The sequence below is a fragment of the Diprion similis genome, chromosome 11 (assembly GCF_021155765.1).
Source record: "Diprion similis isolate iyDipSimi1 chromosome 11, iyDipSimi1.1, whole genome shotgun sequence".
NCBI lineage: Eukaryota > Metazoa > Arthropoda > Insecta > Hymenoptera > Diprionidae > Diprion > Diprion similis.
In genome coordinates, this window is record NC_060115.1 from 11,805,233 (window position 1) to 11,823,032 (window position 17,800).

The 17,800-nt window shown below is 36.7% G+C and overlaps 3 protein-coding genes across 7 annotated transcripts; all 3 read right to left on the reverse strand.

The window, feature by feature from the left end:
• Positions 1-235: 235 nt before the first annotated feature.
• Positions 236-6,232, reverse strand: LOC124412502 (GRB2-associated-binding protein 2). 2 transcript variants are annotated; one of them, XM_046892419.1, is made up of 7 exons: positions 5,917-6,232; positions 4,608-4,736; positions 4,302-4,488; positions 3,792-4,076; positions 2,551-3,273; positions 2,220-2,359; positions 236-2,138 (listed from the first exon to the last, which is right to left on the reverse strand). In XM_046892419.1, exons 1-7 carry the CDS (start codon positions 5,995-5,997, stop codon positions 1,899-1,901), a joined length of 1,785 nt encoding a protein of 594 aa, XP_046748375.1. In that variant the 5' UTR covers positions 5,998-6,232; the 3' UTR covers positions 236-1,898. The 2 variants fall into 2 exon arrangements, with proteins under 2 accessions (XP_046748375.1, XP_046748373.1); XM_046892417.1 differs by having other exon boundaries at positions 2,551-3,276.
• A 4,017-nt stretch (positions 6,233-10,249) lies between these two features.
• LOC124412503 (cytochrome P450 9e2-like) lies at positions 10,250-12,053 on the reverse strand. Its single transcript, XM_046892420.1, has one exon. The coding sequence runs from the start codon at positions 11,818-11,820 to the stop codon at positions 10,273-10,275; it is 1,548 nt and encodes a 515-aa protein (XP_046748376.1). The 5' UTR covers positions 11,821-12,053; the 3' UTR covers positions 10,250-10,272.
• A 524-nt stretch (positions 12,054-12,577) lies between these two features.
• Positions 12,578-17,045, reverse strand: LOC124412501 (tudor domain-containing protein 3). Of its 4 annotated transcripts, none has more exons than XM_046892416.1 (12): positions 16,784-17,045; positions 16,540-16,615; positions 16,213-16,412; positions 15,981-16,128; positions 15,655-15,888; positions 15,434-15,579; positions 15,113-15,361; positions 14,072-14,774; positions 13,843-13,956; positions 13,648-13,747; positions 13,444-13,473; positions 12,578-13,152 (listed from the first exon to the last, which is right to left on the reverse strand). In XM_046892416.1, the coding sequence occupies exons 1-12, from the start codon at positions 16,807-16,809 to the stop codon at positions 13,130-13,132; spliced, it is 2,049 nt and encodes a 682-aa protein (XP_046748372.1). In that variant the 5' UTR covers positions 16,810-17,045; the 3' UTR covers positions 12,578-13,129. The 4 variants fall into 4 exon arrangements, with proteins under 4 accessions (XP_046748372.1, XP_046748371.1, XP_046748370.1 ...); XM_046892415.1 differs by having other exon boundaries at positions 13,444-13,476; XM_046892414.1 differs by having other exon boundaries at positions 12,578-13,473.
• Between the last annotated feature and the right edge of the window lie 755 nt (positions 17,046-17,800).

The window sequence follows — 17,800 nt, forward strand, 5'->3', positions numbered from 1 at the left end:
TTGAAGATAACAACTTTTAAAGACGATACAAAATAATGCAGATTTTTCTCGAAGACACTTTTTTTCTATCACGTTTGGAATTATTATTTAGTTTATCATTATATTTTTGGTTTACTAAAATATTGCTATCAAACTCCGATAATTTTTACCTCTGTTTGAATCAAATACTAATTAACACTAATGCGATCTTGTTTGGAGACACGTGTCACAAAAACATTTCTTCGATTTTAATCATTAAACAAATGTACAAAAAAGTGATTATGCTATAGTAATAAATCAAGATTTCTGTCAAAATTTTCATGAATTATGATAAAGTTTGAAAAAAAAAGTAATACTTTACAGTATTGGAGAAGCAATTTGAAGTATTCTGATTAAACGGTGAAGACATCTTTTACACAACGATTGACTTATCTATTCCCTCGGATAAAAATATCAGAAAATAATTATGTAGAAGTTTCTGAATCCCAAACATCGATTTGGATTCCAATTAAAATTATTACATATACAAAAAATAGCGGCTTTACTTATTCTGAGCCTCTGAAATTGTAAACTTGTCAGAAACAAAAATTATAAGCCCTAAAGAAATCGTGGCATTTTGTGAAAACTGCTAACAATGCCACATTAGCTTGCGATTTCGATATTTATGCAAATGATTGCAGGAATCATCAGTTAAGTTTGACGTTTTTTTATCGAGTTATACTGGACTATTCCACACAATAAGTTTCTCCAGCAATCCTCAAAATTTTCGGAATGTTGCATCGGCATACGGTATTCAAAGTTATTCAATTTTATGGATTTATATTTTCACGTGTGACGACTCATTAGATCCAGTAATGTCCTACGATTTATCTAGTTGTCAGTGTTATGTTTCTTTTCGTTATTTTTGATCAATACTATATACTGACAACTATCATTTCTCCACAGTCAGTTACTTTTCATCCATAGAAAAAAAGTTTTAAATACTTATCATTTTTATACACGCAATTCAAAAAAATCGTGGGAGTCTAAATACGCGAATGAAGTGCAATGAATATCAGTTGGTGCATTTGAATTTTTACTGTTTTGAACGGTTTCCATCGATGAAGATTTATAGTCAAGCAACTCATTTCACAGTTATGTTTTCTGAAATAAAAAACAGAAAGAAGAAACATAATTAAAGATAAATACACAGCCCTTTAGGGTCTTATGAGATCATTGATCACACGTTGAAACGTGTACTAAGGTTTTTCCGTCAGTAATACTAATGTAATAAACAAAAAAACAAATCAGATTGAAATTGGTCGACTTCGTAAATTCGATTTTGAGACGGATTAGATTTCATTTGTCGCTTTTTAATAATTGGCTTTCATTGCGATAATTTATTGCATCGATAAACGTAAGCATGTTTATGAAAAACGACTGTTAAATTGCTATACATGTATCGTGACAGAGTGTCAATCGGTTTAGACTCTGTGGCTTTCTCACCGAGAGGCTACTAAATATGACATGACTCAAACAACACCTTTAACATTGCTGCCTTCATAGTTAAAAGTGAGTTTTAAGTAATTTTGGTAAATTTATCAGCCAATTAGAGCACACGGAGCAAAGCATACGATATGTATTGCATCTAACAAGTAAAAAATAAAACTATACGCACCTCATGTGTCTCTATATAGTCTTTATATAAATTGTGCTATGAAATTAAGGTCACTATTATAAAAGTTATACCAGCCCGTCCTACGGCTCAAGTTATTCCTTTCTACTTCAATTACAGTATCACCCGTTTATCATCATCAAGAGATAGGCGCAACATGCATTTTTTGTGTTCCACTTTTCGATTTCCATCATTTTCTAGGATAGAGAGCGTCTAATATCCTATTTAGAATGAAATCATGACACACCACATTAAGCACATTGAGTTACGTAAGTTCAGCTGTACATTGCGCTCTTTCTTCTTCTACTAATTGTCTGGTGCGATTGAAGGCCTCAGTTTTCAGAAAATCTACAGTCTTATAGACTGTCGTACTCGGTGGTGACTGGGCAGGTGGCAAAGGGGACGATACGAAACTTCCTTGCAGATCCAAGTCCAAGTATTGCAGAACTTCGAAAGAACGGTGCGAGGCAGGTATAAATGTATTCTGATCTTGAAAGTAATATATCTGGAAAAGTAAATAGACAACCATGTCAAAACACATATCAATTTAATGATTAATTCCTAATTTCGACCAAACGATATTTACCTCTTCTTTGTCATCGCACGCATTGTTATCTTCGTCAGACGTCGACTGATGTCGAATAGATTGAGAGTGAGTTGGCGGTGTCGGACTGGGTGCTGCACGTATTCTGCCTTTGCCTGGTGGCGATGCTAATTGTAATGGTCCTGGAATAAGAAATAGAAAAATATTGTTTATTGTTTTGATTTCTAACTGTTATTTGAAAAAACAGAAGAGTATTCGAATTCCGGTATACCTGTAGCATGTAGATTATAAATTAGGGCAACTTACAACATATGAATTCTAAATAACGCTCCCTGACTCATAAATAAATTTGAATGGATTTCCACAAACTTACCATCGATAGGTGATTTAGCGAGAGATGGCTTGAGTTTTCTGTTAATACTCGGTGGCTCAGCTGGCGAGTGCTCAGTTGAACTTGATTCCGGTACAGATAAAACAGGGCCAGGTGATGGTTCATTGCTAATGATTGACGTCGAATCACTAGTTCTTCTGCCTGGTTTCAAATCTCTGTAAACAACTGGAGGCGGTGGAGGCATTAGGGATGGTACAGCGCTTGAAGAGTCCCTAGTTAGAGGGCTAGGCAAGTTTGAGTACGTTGCCGTTGTCGATGATTCAGAACGGGGGCTGGATGGTTCCTCTTCATGAAAATCGTATCGAAAAACGTGCCCATCCGTGTTCGTAGGCGCAGCATTGGAGTAGCAATGCCTGCCTGGTCGACCCGCGGTGTTTGTGTTTGTATCCACATTCGATCCTGGCTGATGGGACCGGGGAAAGTCGTAAGTTTCATCGGTTATAATTGCGGTAGCTGGAGTAGATGGAGCAGGAGTGGCAGGAGTTGTGGGCTTGGAACTTTCCGCCGCACCATCAAGATTCAAATAATTGTGACCAAAATTCTCTGGCACCATATGAGGAGGTTTTGGAGGTCGTGGAGGTGCTGGTATCTTTTCTACAGTCGGAGGTGTCACTGAATCTACGATCTGAAGCTTTCCAAATCTTTTCATTACGCTCCAAGATCCAATCTCTGCATCTCCTGATACGTTACTGGGTCTAGCTTCACCTGCTTAAAAAATTTTTCAGTTCAAAGTAAAGTTTTTTTTTTCAACCTCACAGAATTCTTACATAATTGATCAGAATGAGAAAAATCTGTATCGAAGGAAAGTGATGAATATTCCTAATAGGTAGATGTTGGATTCAAAAACGGTATAAGAAGAAAGTGTTCCAAATAGAAATTACAAATAATGTCAGAAAAAGTTAGTATGAATGCGAATAATAAATAAAGTAAATTTCTACCCAAAAACGTTCGAATGTAGAAAATAACTTTGTACAATCATTATTGAGTCAATGTGAATATGAATTATGTAAAGTACTACTAAAAAACTCAGATCAATTAAATGATCCATCACAAAAGAATCAACACGTAATTTGATTTTGCAAAACCAAAATATGATTCAAAGCAGATGGCATCTTTATTCCTTAGAAATTATTGTCAATACACTTAAGTTTTGAAAGGAATATCCGTGAATTAAGTCTGTTCAATTAGGTCAACTACTGCTTTAATGACAATTTTTTACTTACGAGAAGACGGGAACGTCTCCCAATTGACACTGGGAACTGGGGAAGTCCATTCATCGTCAGTAAATACACTTTCTGCGTCTGTTGTAGTCGGAGATCTGGGTGGAGAAGGAGCCAACTTTCTTGGGGCATCATAATATTGTTCTGTATTCTGTCCCAGAGCAGAACTAAGAGAGCTTGTGTCGTTCAAGGAGCGGCCAGAAATGCATTCACTGATTGGAATGTAGGGTCCAGATATAGTACTGGTTGGTGAGATCGGAGGCGACTCTTGAGGCTCGAATGGAAACACTGTTGAACAGAAAAATCGAAATACAGACAACTTTCGTTAGCGACACTAGAATATGTTCATAGTATATTCGTCTACACATAAAAAAAAACCAAACAGCCAAAAACTATTTTTTGTCAAGAAAGATCTGCATTTTGAAATTCAATTAATATCTAAGAGGCAGACAAATTGTAACAGAATTGTAAATTTAACTAGTTTTAGACAGAGATACTTATTTTTAGACTTACTTTGACACTGCTGATCGTCATCCTGTGTGTAAGCTTTCAAACCGCAAACCTGGCAAACTGCATCGACCCACTTGTTCATATCAGCTTCGCTCTCTGCCACCAAGTAATAAGTTCTTTTCGGAGTCTTCACGTCGAACATGAATTGATATTTCTGCTTTCGATTTTCAAATCTCAAACCAGCATCCACCTACACATATGAAATTGATTAAGCAATGATTGTACTAATTCCTAAATTGCGATGACTTGTAATTTTTAGCAAAAACTAACTTCAATGTATTCCAAGTTTTTTGAAATTCAAATAACTACCTGTTCGCATTGATCCAAATCTATGCGACCCTTCAGCTTTCTGCAACGTCTGTCTGTGTAATATTCCAAGAAATATTGTCCAGGCAATTCTCCGCTGTGACGAAGCGCGAACCAACGCTTGCGCCATCTCTAAAGCAATCAGTTTCAAGGCATGATACATAGTAATATTTTTTATGATTTATGATTTATATTGATTTAAAACAGTCCAATATCCAAATATATGATTGATTATTTTTGTTTAACATTACTTTTCGCTGGAATTCAATTAATTGAACAGTACTGATGAAACAGATTTTTTCTGGTTGCAACAGATGCTAACTAGTTAGTGACGTTGGAATCAGTTTCAAGGAGATTCATTTTTGTTGCAGCATGACTCACGGAGCTATGTGTCAATGGAAACTAAGACATTGAACCATAGCGAATAAACCAGAAAAGTAGCAGTTAGACTAATTTTATGGAAAAAATGTTATAATTCAGTAAAGATCTAAAGAAGATAAATTGCCATTCAATGGAAACAATGAAATATTTAAATTAGATTCGTCTAAAATGATATTATTTTGATGTACTTCTACTGTATTACACAAGGTATTCAACATGCTATCTACACCTTATGACAATTGATTCAATAAGATGCAATAGAATGAAGTAGTCTAATTGAGATGTCAAGAATGCTGACAATTAAGTACATTTACTTAGAGGCTTTGATTAGATGCTCTAAATAATAAGTTTACATTTGAAGTAGTTGCCTGTAAAAATACTGAAAGCAGTAGCTCGACAAATATGACAAAGACAACTTATATTTAAATAAAAATTGACAACAAACAATGATTATTAAGAATAAATCATAAATTTTAGTGGCATAAACGAAGCTCTGAAGTACGTGCAACAAACAGATATTTGACCAACTGTTCGTAGTAGTGTTGAGCCATTTTCCACAGTTGAGCAAATAAAGAATGATTGTTAGGAAAAACCCAAGCGAACAAAAAGATGGATCCAGGATTGACTTAGGAAAGACAAGTGTACACATTTCTGGTATATTCATGAGTGTCCAAGGATAAGGTGGAAGGGATATCATTCACTTCCTAGGTTAGACTGACGGTTATTTTGTTAGGAAAAATGTTAACTCGTAAAAAACGGTTCGAAGTGTTTCGATCAAGTATGGGGCTTGACGATAGATGAATCCCGTTCAATCAGAACATGGGTTATTCGAACATTAAACGGGAATGATTAGTTGTCGGATGATAGAAGCCCTGGTTAACGTAAACAATGGTAAGAGTCATCTTCGATTAGATATTAGAGGAAACCTTACCGCTCTCCACAATTTTGAGGGTGGCGATTTTATAAGCCAGCCTTCGTGGACGATTTCTTGACTTGTTTTAAGCGTATCCATGCCCTACACACTTCTTAACGAGTCGTAAGAATTAATGATACATCATTGAGAAGACCGAGCGACTAACACGCACGTATTCGATCCATTTATCTATTTTTGGTCGATACACAAGCAAGTAACTCACCAACGAGCATCGTAATCTCGCTACACAACCAAAGTTGGTTCGTAAGATTAGGTTATCTCACTTCATTCGTCACTACAGGAAGTTTAATCCACGAACGTATAAAGACATTGTATAAAGCAGTGGTATAAAGAGGACTAAATACTAGCATCTGTTATTGTACTCATAGGGATAGTGATTTTTAATCACTAGTGCGTGACGTCATAACTCCACTCCACGCCGATTCCAGAAGTTAGACACTAGATCTAATTGTGTAGGCACAGCTACGGCAAAGTCTGTAGTTCTGGATCAGCAGGTACTGAATAAGCATGCTTATCGCGCTTTTCGGATAATCTGGAGGAGGGATGATCGTTGGATTAATAAGTAAAAATGATCTTACCTTTCTTAGATGACTGGAACTTGATCGACACTAGCGCCACCTGATGGACGATGAATGCGAATTATCTATATTCTTGACATTCCTATTGGCCAAGAACTGGGCAGCATAATATTGCGGCAGCGTTTTGCTGCCCATGAAAATCTAGACTCATGAAAGCGAACAACCGCAATGTCGCTTCCATGCGAATCGAAGTGTGCTTAAAACTCTTACGACACGCCCCTTTCTTCGACATCAAAGCCTTGATGTGAGATGTCTACCAACTGTCTAAAGAAATCCCTATATTGTGAGGGAATTATTTTTAAAGTCCCGCTCATTTTTTCTCAACGCAGATTCAACGTCACAATAATTAATCACCACCAATCTGGGGTAATTTGGCGCCGTTGGTACACATCTTACTTAAGTCCAATTCAGTGCGGGAGAGAGAAACTTTTTTGAAGAAAGAAGCTGCATTTCGAGGCATACCGTGTCACTGAACTCTATACATAGGAATGCGCGCGGACACGCATGTATACACACTGACCTGCAAACATTAGTCAGACGCTTTGAGAAATATTGGGGGCGCAATAGACTATACCTATAAGTCCTTTGTGAAGCCAATGAAAGGAACGAAAAGGATTTAATAGGCACGAAAAAATATAATTTGAAATTGTTTTATTCAGTTCTTGGATATATTGTTGCCCGATTATGTTTATTCAATTGTAAACAATATTTTATATGTATGCACAAAAATACAATAAAAAAATGATAAAAACAGATGTATATTTATCAAACTACAATTATATGATAAAGTGAGTGAAAATAATTATAAATAGAATATACGACTAAATATCTACATAGAAAGCTTCAAATTTGAATTTGAATGGTAAATTAGTTATGCAATTGATTTTGAATATGTACAAATAAATTTACTTACCAGATCTGTTGACACTGATTGCAAAACCCATACTTTCGTAGTTTTCAAAAACTAACCAGATGTATCATAACATAGGCCGAAGCATTCTCCTCTGATTTTTCCAGTCTATTTGACAATCCGTTTTTTCTACTCCCGGGGTACTGGTTCCTCTAAAAATTAAGATAAAAATCAGTTTAGATGGTACGTACCTATAATGTATGCTACAGTAACCTGCGTAAACTAGAATGAGGAAAATGGTAGTAAGGATAAGGGGATGTAAGAATAGGTAATAACAAAAATATGGGATAATATAAGTAGAGATGTAATTAGTAATCAAAGTATGAAGGTACAGGAAGAAACAAAACTATCACAGGCAAATATTATCATAAAACAAACGTTTATCCAAATAAATAAATTATAATAAGTATAACAGAAAGTAGCGAGTGAAATTTCTTAAAAAGCAATATTATCCCTCGCATCCATAATTTAAACTTATAAAAGAAAGGGAATGATATATGAGATATCAATAAGCCAAATATTGTAAAATAATATTGTATTATAAAGATGTTGCCTATGATTGATGCGAGCACCCAAATGTCGCTGGGTCATCTTTTTTGCATGACTATGTATTCGCAAATTAGCCTATAAAGACACTAAAGTCTTCCTGAGTTGAATTTCATGCAGATCCTCAACTTTTGCGACAGTATCAATAGAATGTTTTTTACTGTAAAACACACTATTAGTGGATATCAATTTGTGTATAACCGGAACAATTATATTTCTTTTAAAATTAGACTTGTCTATCATACTTGTATGCAAATCTGCTCGGAAAGCCCTTTCGGCGTTCGTAACAATGTTAAATGCAGCATTTGATGAAAAGAATAAACTACGAAGAAAGATTATTCATATCAACGGTATAGCAGTGATCAGCTGTCTTATGTTGTCCGTCATCCAGTAAAAGATTTTTACAATCCTGACAGGCAGTTTGGCGATTATATTACATATGATAGTTGCAATGATATAATATAATACATTATTCTGAAGCGCTGATAGTTCCACTTTATCTAATGCCTCTAACAGATGATCTGGCAGATCTTGGTTATCGTTATTAGTATCTAATGTAGCATCGATAATAGATCTTTTCGAACTACGGAATTCTAAGATTGACATTACTTCTGTTATATCACCTAAACAATTTGCATTAATGCTCAGCTCAACTTTATTTCTGAACAGTAACTGACATATAGCCCATTTAAATTGCAAACAGTTTGGATTATTGTTCCACCACTTATGAGATCTGATACAGCAATAAGTTAATTCAATGTGGTGTTGCAAGAATTTGTAAGCTAAAAAAAATTTCAAAGAATTATCTGCTAAATTGAACAAATCTTCTGCCAGATTGATGAAACTATGAGTATTTATCGCAAATCCCAAAGCAAAAGTAAGAGGACTCTGCACGTATTGCCATGGCATCAACGTTCCTCAAATGACTCGATTGTTTAGTTTCAGATATTCCCAATATCATCTGTTAAATTCTCTGCTGCACATCGTTACCGTTTGACGCTTTGATCATCGTTCACATTAGTATTTGTGATCTGAAACAACATATTATTAGAAACACAATCTTTCATCTGCATAACATGAAATCCAAATCATTTGATGTATCACATAAAATATCAACAAACCATAGTTTTACTGGTTTTAATTGGTTCGCCATACGGAAGTACTTCGAAACATATTGTGATGCATCTTTTTTCAAATAATTTCTACCAGTTGGAGTATTATGACAGTGTTTGGACAGAAAGTGGCGACTACATATAAACTTAAAAGATTCAGATTGCTTTTAAATTTGTAAAAAATGAGGGACTCAAAAACAATCATTCGTTTTTATGGACACAATAATATACTTACGCATAACAGGTTATGTCGAAACAAGCATCCGCTTTGCATAAAATAATGTTGCACAGTCTCACCATATTTCCACATTAATATACACATTCACGGATCCGTAATGAATTTACTTTAAAAATCATGTGAAATCACTATTTTATTTCAACAAAATTTATCAACGTGAAACCGGGTTCGATGATCAACGTATCGGTCTTCTGCTCTGACGGTCAATGTTTTTGTGCAAGATAGTCGCTACGTACTAGAAAACTAGAGCCGAATATTGTCCGACTTAGAGAAGTTTATTACACATCTGACTACTAACTTCAGCCTCTGGCTTCAGTTTAATAACTGTGAATACAATCTTATCATTAATGTCCACGTGTATAAGTTGAATAAATATTTTTCTCCCACCAAGATATCGGATTCCTTAGTTCTTATCAATCTCATTGTCAGGCTGGGATTTCATGGCAACAAAACGTAGCAGAGTGCAGTATTTCCCACCATCCAAGCATTCTGATTGGTTGACTAACCTAACCTTAGTACACCAATCAGAATGCTTCGATGGTGGGAAATGCTGCTGCGGCTTTTTGCAATCACGTAAGAAGCAATCACTCTGTTATACTTTCGTGAAAAAAATTAAAGAAGTGAAGAAACCATTTTAACTCCGTGTCGCAGTATTTATTGCAATAGATGGCTATTACAAAGTGATTTTATTTTCTTTTTTCATAAATGTATACAACATGGTTTTAGACTTCTACTATAACTTCTATTATATAAATATGATAAACAAGAAAATTGAAAAAGTTCTGACGCAGTCGATGTAGGATTATTATACTATGCGCACATAATTTCAGTAGAAAAAGATTAATAAAAGTATAAAGTAAAAACACAAATCCAACGTTCAATCGCCAATAAATCTCCTTCACCTTTGTGAATTCACTGAATCATCAAACATCTCTCGTCGATTCAGCAAAATCCATATTTTATTGACGGTCAACAAGCGGCGGATTTCCTCGATTCCAAATCCAGCCAGAATCCATGCTCGGCCGTCATGACTGGTGAAGTCCTGCTGAGGACTAAAGGAACTTGGGTTTTGGAACCGACGCAAATGCGGAATTTTCTCAAAAGACAGCAGAGCACGATCTTAGTTTCCATCAAGGCGAACCTGCTTCCAGGACAGTTTCTGGGACCGACGCCGAATGGCATGTAAGCAAAGGGGTTGATGCTTCCCTTGTTTTCCGGACTGAATCTTTCCGGATCGAACTTCTCAGGGTCGGGGAAATATTGGGAGTCATGATGAAGGGCGAATATCGGAATCCAGACTCGAGTCCCAGGCTTGGCGATTACCGGTTTGTCAGTTCCATTCGGCGGCGGCAGCTCAAATTCAAGATTGCTTAAGCGGTCGGTGTTCACGGCGGGTGGATAGTAGCGCAATGTTTCATTCAAAACCATATCGAGGTACTTGAGTTGGCTGACTTTGTCGTAAGAGAGTTTGCCGCCATCTTCGTCGTACGCGGCGTCAATCTCGGCGATCAGTTTATCCTGAATATCGGAATGAACGGCCAGCTGGTGACAAGTGAATGACATCAGCGTTGAAGCAGTGTCGAAACCGGCGAAGAAGAAAATGAAAGCCTGCCCAGTAATTTCATCAATAGAGAGTTTTTCGTCTCCCCGTTTATGCTTGGCCTGCATCAGTTGATGAATCAAATCCGGTCTAACGATTCCATCCTTAATTCTCGTCGATATCGTGTCCTTGACTAAATTTCGGAAAAATGTTGCCACTTTGTTCGAGACGTAGGTCTGTCTCAGGATCTTCATCAACGTGGGACTCCAGGAGAACAAGAACATTTTAATGGTCGTCAGGCCACCAGGGTTTGTGGCGTCTTTGCCCATAAGGTAAAACTCGTTTTCCTGATTCTCCAAGGAATTAACGCTGACGCCAAACGCGGCCGTGGCTATCACGTCGTTCGTATATCTCGTGAAGAGGCCCTTCATTTCAACGGTTAACGGGCGGGGCTGTTTTTCTAAATAATCAGTAAAATCGTCCGCGCATTTTGATATCAGCTCGAACATCACGCGCATTTTACTGGAGGTGAATGTCGGACTAACTATTGACCTCATCTCCTTCCAACGTTCCCCTGTCATGGAGAATAAATTACCACCGAAAAGAGGATCCACCGACTCGTCCACGTAGGCTTTGTGGTTGGAAAAGTGATCGAAGTGCTTAACGGTTACCGATTTTATCAGTTCGGTATCCCGCAGAACGTAGATGGGATTTCCGAATTCAAATGCACCGAAGTATTTTTCGTTCGGAAATTCTCGGTATAAATCCTGGAAGAATTCGGCGAGTGATTTTCTCTGCCGCAGCATCGGCAGCATGTTGCCAAATATGAAGACTGGCTTGCTGTACGGTACATTACGCTTCTTGAAATACCAAAGTACTGTAAAGTTCCTCAACAGATACGTCCCCAAAAATATACCAAGTACACCAAGGACAGCTAAAGCGACAGACCACAAGCTTATACTCCACTCCTCTTTCATCTTGGATCTGAATATTATTTCCCCTCCCCAAAAAAAAATCTCTCACTGTGTGTTATAACAGGTTGTTTGGAAAAACAATGTCAGCGTCACTTTCGATCGAACCTCCCACTCACCAAAACAGTCTAATTCTGTTTCCCACCAAATCTGTCCGAGAGAAAAGGATTCTTTTTCAATACTCTGAAGATGGAAATCGACCTAAAGCGCACCAAACTGGGTATAGAATGGCAAAAAATTTTCTGTTTACAAATTGTGAAGATCTCGCTCAACTATTGCGTGAAATACATTCTCCACACAATATGTCCGCATTGCTGAGAACGATTCCGCGCTGACTGACTGGCGCTGACTGAATCACTCTGGGCTTTCCTCCGTTTTATATCTCCGCTTCGAACTATTATACTTTTGTTTCGTCACTTACAACGCCCATTATTTCATCATATACCTATATGTATACATATATATATTATGAGAGACATATGATCAATCGAATAGATCGATTATTTATTTAAATAATCGATTATTTCTGGCCGATATTTTTGAGGTCCGATTAAACAATTTCGATGTATTTTACCCATAGAACTTATACCTCGCAAAAAGGTGGGAAACCGGGAACGCCCTGAAGGTTGACTATTATGGTAAAAGCGCGTAAGGCTCTCTTATGGTAAGTGCACGTTGGTAGAGGTAGTGCGCAGAAAGGGCGGCGCCGTGGTTACCGGCAAGGACTAAGATAATATAGAGTGTGAAAAGTTTTTCAGTAGTCCTTACATTATAAATTTTATTACTGTGTTAGGAAGGTAAACAAGGTACAGAGTTATCGCTTCTTCATAGTTGGTGAAATTATAAATATTACTATTATTACGAAAGATACATCAGACGCAGATTAAAGTATCCTTGCTTATTACGCTTGTAAATTAAATGTAAATCTTGCTAAAGCCACAGTTAATGTACAATAATTAATACCTTTTTTCAAGTTTATCACCAGGTTTACGATTTTCTACTCAACATGTATTATCCCGTTACGCTGCCTCTTATTACAGTCGAATCTAGTTACAAGTATCATTATGAAGCTCTTGTACTCTTTCATTGCATGAACTGCAGAATTGCACGTGAAAATAGGACTCAGAGACACGTGTTACTTACAATGAGATTCGACCGCATCATGATCAATATTTTAGATTCTTATTCTTTCTTCTTATAGCTATATCTGATGAGGGTAAGTCAAAATATTTTAGATTCATGATTAATGTGTAAGCTTTAGGCATAAACTTATCATACCCTGCAACAAATGAAAGTAATATTCGATTAAATTATATCAATACACGTTACACAACGCTCCTAGTAAAGCGCTGCCATGAGACAATGTTGCAGATTGCGGCTGCTGCTTGCGAAGTCAGTCTTTGGTTAATTATATGTGACAGCATTGAAGTATTTGTTTTTCTAAAAGTTTGCATAATTAATATTTGCATTAATAAATTTAATCGAGGCTACCAATACTATGTTAAGAAGCTGAATTCATATCCTTTGGTGCCCGACATGGCGAGTGATTACGTTGACCTGGCGGCTGGTATATAGGTCGAGTACTGCGATGCTGCGACCTTTTATTGTAGCCTCTGGTACCAGTTCCACTGCCTCCACCCCCTCTTCGGAACTCCATTCCTGCTACATTATACGTTTAATCTTTTAATAAGAGTCGATTATAATAGATTTACAAAGTAATTCGTTAGAATTTTCTGCTAACAAATGATTTCCTCTGACGCTCATATTGGAAAACAAAAGAATAGATCAAATTAGGGATCATTGCTGGTCGATGGGTCATTGCTTTATACTCACTAGTTATATGATTGCCTTGATTGTTGCGTTGCTGACGATTTTCACCACGTTGTGCATGTTGCTTAAAGTCTCGACTACCATCTTGCGGGATTGGACCATCCTAGCAATTTGAAGGGTAATTAACATCTAGTGTTATGCTTTCAAATTAGATTTCAAATTTCAAATGGCAAAAAAAAGTTAATATTGGTCAAATACCTCGATCGTTATTGGTATACAGTCGGCTTGTAACACTTCTTCAAAATTGTTAAAATCTTTGAATAGCACCACACAAGTCCTATGCGAAACTGCTGTGACCTCTGCGTTGTAATACTACAAGAAAAAGAAAAAACAGTTACGACTTAGAATTCCCCTTTAATTAATGAGAGCACGTATTAATTCCAGACAAATAAGAAAGGGCGAATAGATATTTTACAAACTAGCTCACCCTGTTGTCTTCCCAATATTTGGCCATGCATTTGTCACCAGGCTGCCAAACCCACATACCTTCAGCTTGCTGGATGGCTGATTGATTATTGTTATTGTTACCACCCTTTTGCTCATTCAAACTACCAGTCTCTTTGCTGTTGTATCGCCCATTAGATGTAGTAGGCGGGTTTCTGTTTTGACGATTTCGGTAATTTTGTTCACTTGAACTCCCATTCGGATTTTGATAGCTCTCTATGGAAGTATTTTTATGGGTTTGATAACTCGTGTTTGTTCTATTATGTACATTAGGGTTGTATGTATTATGATCTTGGTTCTCTCTGTGTTTCGGTTCTGCTTGATAATGGTTCTGCTGTCTATTATTATTGTAATTTCCTTGCTGTTGTTCCTGTCGATTTCTATTGTAACCATTCTCGCTGGAACTTTCCAAACGAGGCTGAGCAATACCGTTTTTGTTTTCAGAAGAATGAGAACTTTTATTGAAGCCCATTTTGTAATTATTTTCATGCTGGTAAGTAGCGGTAGAATTTTCTTGTGGTTTTTGAAACCTGGGTGGTTTCCTTTGATTGGAAGAAGCATTTGCAGGATTATGTTGCGGATATTGGACTGCTGTGGAGTTAGCTTTACTTAGCTTCGGCTTACTAGATTTTACATCTTCTGAATATCGTGGTGCAGGCTGATAAGATCGTCCCCCCCTTGGATTTCTGAAATATTGTCACAAATATGACTCAAAACATTAAGAATTTTGGCTGAAAGAAAATTGATACAATTTTATACCATAAAGAAAAAAGAACTGTAACAAAGTATAAAAAGAGTCAGGCTATGATACAATTTTTCTGACTCTAGAATGGGAATACTGACATCCCGATATTCCAGAAAAAATTTGATGCGACCAATATTAATTTACTATAATATAAGCTTCGTGTAAATTTCATTAAATAAAAAACACAGTCTATACTGCATTAACATAAAATTCAATATACAAAGTGTAGAATATTAATCTGTTTTTAGGTTTTCAAATGGTATGTTTATCGTTCTTTACCTTCCACCTCTTCCCATATGATCAGCACTTTTTGATTCAAATCGATCATAGGTTCCTTTACTATTGTAAAAATCATTCGTTCCTTGAGGTTTGTTGTTAGTTTCTTCTGGTAAATCGGTTTGGGCAGGAAGCTTGTCTTCAAGGAAATCAAACAAAGACACCCTACCACTGCTAGGTTTTCCATCTTCTACTTTTTTCTCAAATCGTTTTCCCTTTGGCTCTCTGACCTCCCTAGCGCTGGTAGAATTTCTGTAAAATAGAAATAAAAATTTTCCACTTTTGTAACTGATTTTACACCCATTTTTAGATTTTGAAACTTACACAGGCTCTCTATTATATCTGTTATCATTACGCTGTAGACTCCGTAATGCACGATCAACATTATTTCGACTTAGCTTCAAGGCGTACTCGGCCTGTTCAATCGAATACCCTTGATCAACAATCCTCTGAACGCTATGATCCAAAAGCTGAAAAAACAGATGAAAATAATATAGTTGAATTTCACCAATGATTGATCGTGCTAATGTGTAGTTGATTCTCACCTGTTTATTTCCACCTCCAAATACTTTTTTATTACCCTGTTTGGCAGCCTCAGCAATGGCATCTTTTCTTTGAGCTTCGAACTCGGCATTCTCCTTTGATGCCCTTTCCTTGTCAGCAAGGGCCTTGAAGTTCTTATCTTGTTCAGAGATTTTTATAATTTTTTTACCAAATGGAATCCACGGTGGTGGTCCGCCCTCTTCTGCTGGTCTGACTCGGGAATGTTGCGCTAATTTCTGTATCGAATGTTTAAAGAATATAAGTTGAAAATCACATCACTCATATTCAATTCTTTTTGCAGTGCAAAAGTATACTCAGACTCCATTACTTTGTTCATTTCCCATTTTTCCACGAGACTGGGTACTTTTCCTCCAAGTACAGACAAGATGTGCGATGGTTTTAGTAAGATAATACCATGAGATATTGCCAACACACCCTTTTTCATCAACAATTTTGTACCGGGTGGTGTATTGATGCTGTGGATAAAGAAGAAATCCCTCATTGTTTAAGCAAGACTCGAAACAGACTTTTTATTTCTGGTTACATTTTCAATATATTACCTCAGAGAAGATATTGGCTCAATTTCTATAGCTTGAAAATTATTTTGTCCATCTGTTAAGGAGAGTTTTAACAAACGTGGAGTTGATCGAGATTCTTCGTTACCTTTTGGTGCCGCTACATTGCGTAACTTTTGTATTTGCCACACAACATTTCCCTGAGTCAAGTCTCCTTGGCCGCTGCTAATTTCCTTAAGATCATACTGCAATAAAATCAGCTCTGTTAATCCACATAAAAACAAATTTTTCCCTACCAAAGATCAGCACTAAATAATACCGATACTTAAAAAAAATATACACCTAAATGGTAAACAAAGAAAAACTGCTTACATCTAAAGCCTTTTTGATTATTTTTTGGACGTCTCTGGAATCTCCCAAGAGGTTGTAACCGTCGTCTGACAGATACCTAAAAGTTGAAGAAAAAAAATTAAAATACATCAAATCAATGAATCGTCTACGTGTCAGGCATTTTTAGGGATAACTTCGTCGTCAACAAAATGGCAAGACCTGTTTACACAAGTGTTAACTGAGACTTGTAAACGAGCCTGTAAAATAATAAGAAAATCGAACTCACCAGCCCTGTGCACGAAGTTCATCCATTTCTGCCAGGTCCTTAAGACGACTCGCCGAAATATTTTCAAGGGGAATTATTTGATGGTTAGACGTGAAGTGATGCACCGGGTTGATCGGAGCGTTTTGTTTAAGTTTAGGAATTGTTTACATTAGTTATTCACTTCTATCATTACTGCACTTGACTACATTACAACCGAAACAGCTAACCGTGGTCGGGACACGACAGATGCGCGTCGGCCATTTTGGTTGGCCATAGAATATGATTCGTCGATTCTCGAAGAGATGCGACTTCTGTTGCCACAACTTTTGCATTCGAAATCGACGCTCGAATTCGGCGGCGAAATCGATTTTTTCGATTTTTATTTTTTCAAATTTATTTTTCGTATCCTTAGACCATCGAGTTTCCATATTCGTAACGGATTAATACAAATCCGATACGTATTCATATGAAATTATACTGAAAACATTGGCATTGGCGCGTTTATTGTTCGCACCTGGAATCGCCGCGGTCACGTGACATAACTTCCTCTGACAGAAGAATAGAAGAAGCTTCTTTCATAAATTCATACATGTTTATTAGGGTGGAGCAGAATCTAAAAAATTCACGCGAAAGAAGTTTTTTATGGGCCGACGTCTTCGGGTTTCTAGAGGAATCATTAAATTTTTTTTTCGGCAATTTTGATCTGTATACTAAATGTAACAATTCTTAAGTCATCATGATATACATATAATCACATAATGTATTATACTATATAAAATATACACTACCTAATTGATTTTAACTGACCTGATGCCCAGAATGAGCTATTTATAATATATATTATAATAACATGCTCATTGTTGTAACGATGCTGATAATTTTTCAGCTTCACGAGAGATAGCCCTTTTGCAATCCACTATACAGAAATAAGTACAAGATATTATTCAATCCTAGTATTGCTTTTCGAATAGTCGATATTTGTAGGGATCATTTCAGCAGGATTATTCAAACTGAAATCGGCGGTAGCATATATCAGGG

Excerpts from the sequence above, each read along its gene's own strand:
- LOC124412502 (XM_046892417.1), bottom strand. The coding sequence starts at position 5,997 with ATGGATACGCTTAAAACAAGTCAAGAAATCGTCCACGAAGGCTGGCTT. Across the intron at positions 4,737-5,916 it reads CCTCAAAATTGTGGAGAGCG|AGATGGCGCAAGCGTTGGTT; the intron begins GTAAGGTTTCCT and ends TGATTGCTTTAG. Across the intron at positions 3,277-3,791 it reads GGAGACGTTCCCGTCTTCTC|CAGGTGAAGCTAGACCCAGT; the intron begins GTAAGTAAAAAA and ends AAATTTTTTAAG.
- LOC124412503 (XM_046892420.1), bottom strand. The coding sequence starts at position 11,820 with ATGAAAGAGGAGTGGAGTATAAGCTTGTGGTCTGTCGCTTTAGCTGTC.
- LOC124412501 (XM_046892413.1), bottom strand. The coding sequence starts at position 16,809 with ATGGATGAACTTCGTGCACAGGGCTG. Across the intron at positions 16,129-16,212 it reads GAGCCAATATCTTCTCTGAG|CATCAATACACCACCCGGTA; the intron begins GTAATATATTGA and ends CTTTATCCACAG. Across the intron at positions 14,775-15,112 it reads CATATGGGAAGAGGTGGAAG|AAATCCAAGGGGGGGACGAT; the intron begins GTAAAGAACGAT and ends ACAATATTTCAG.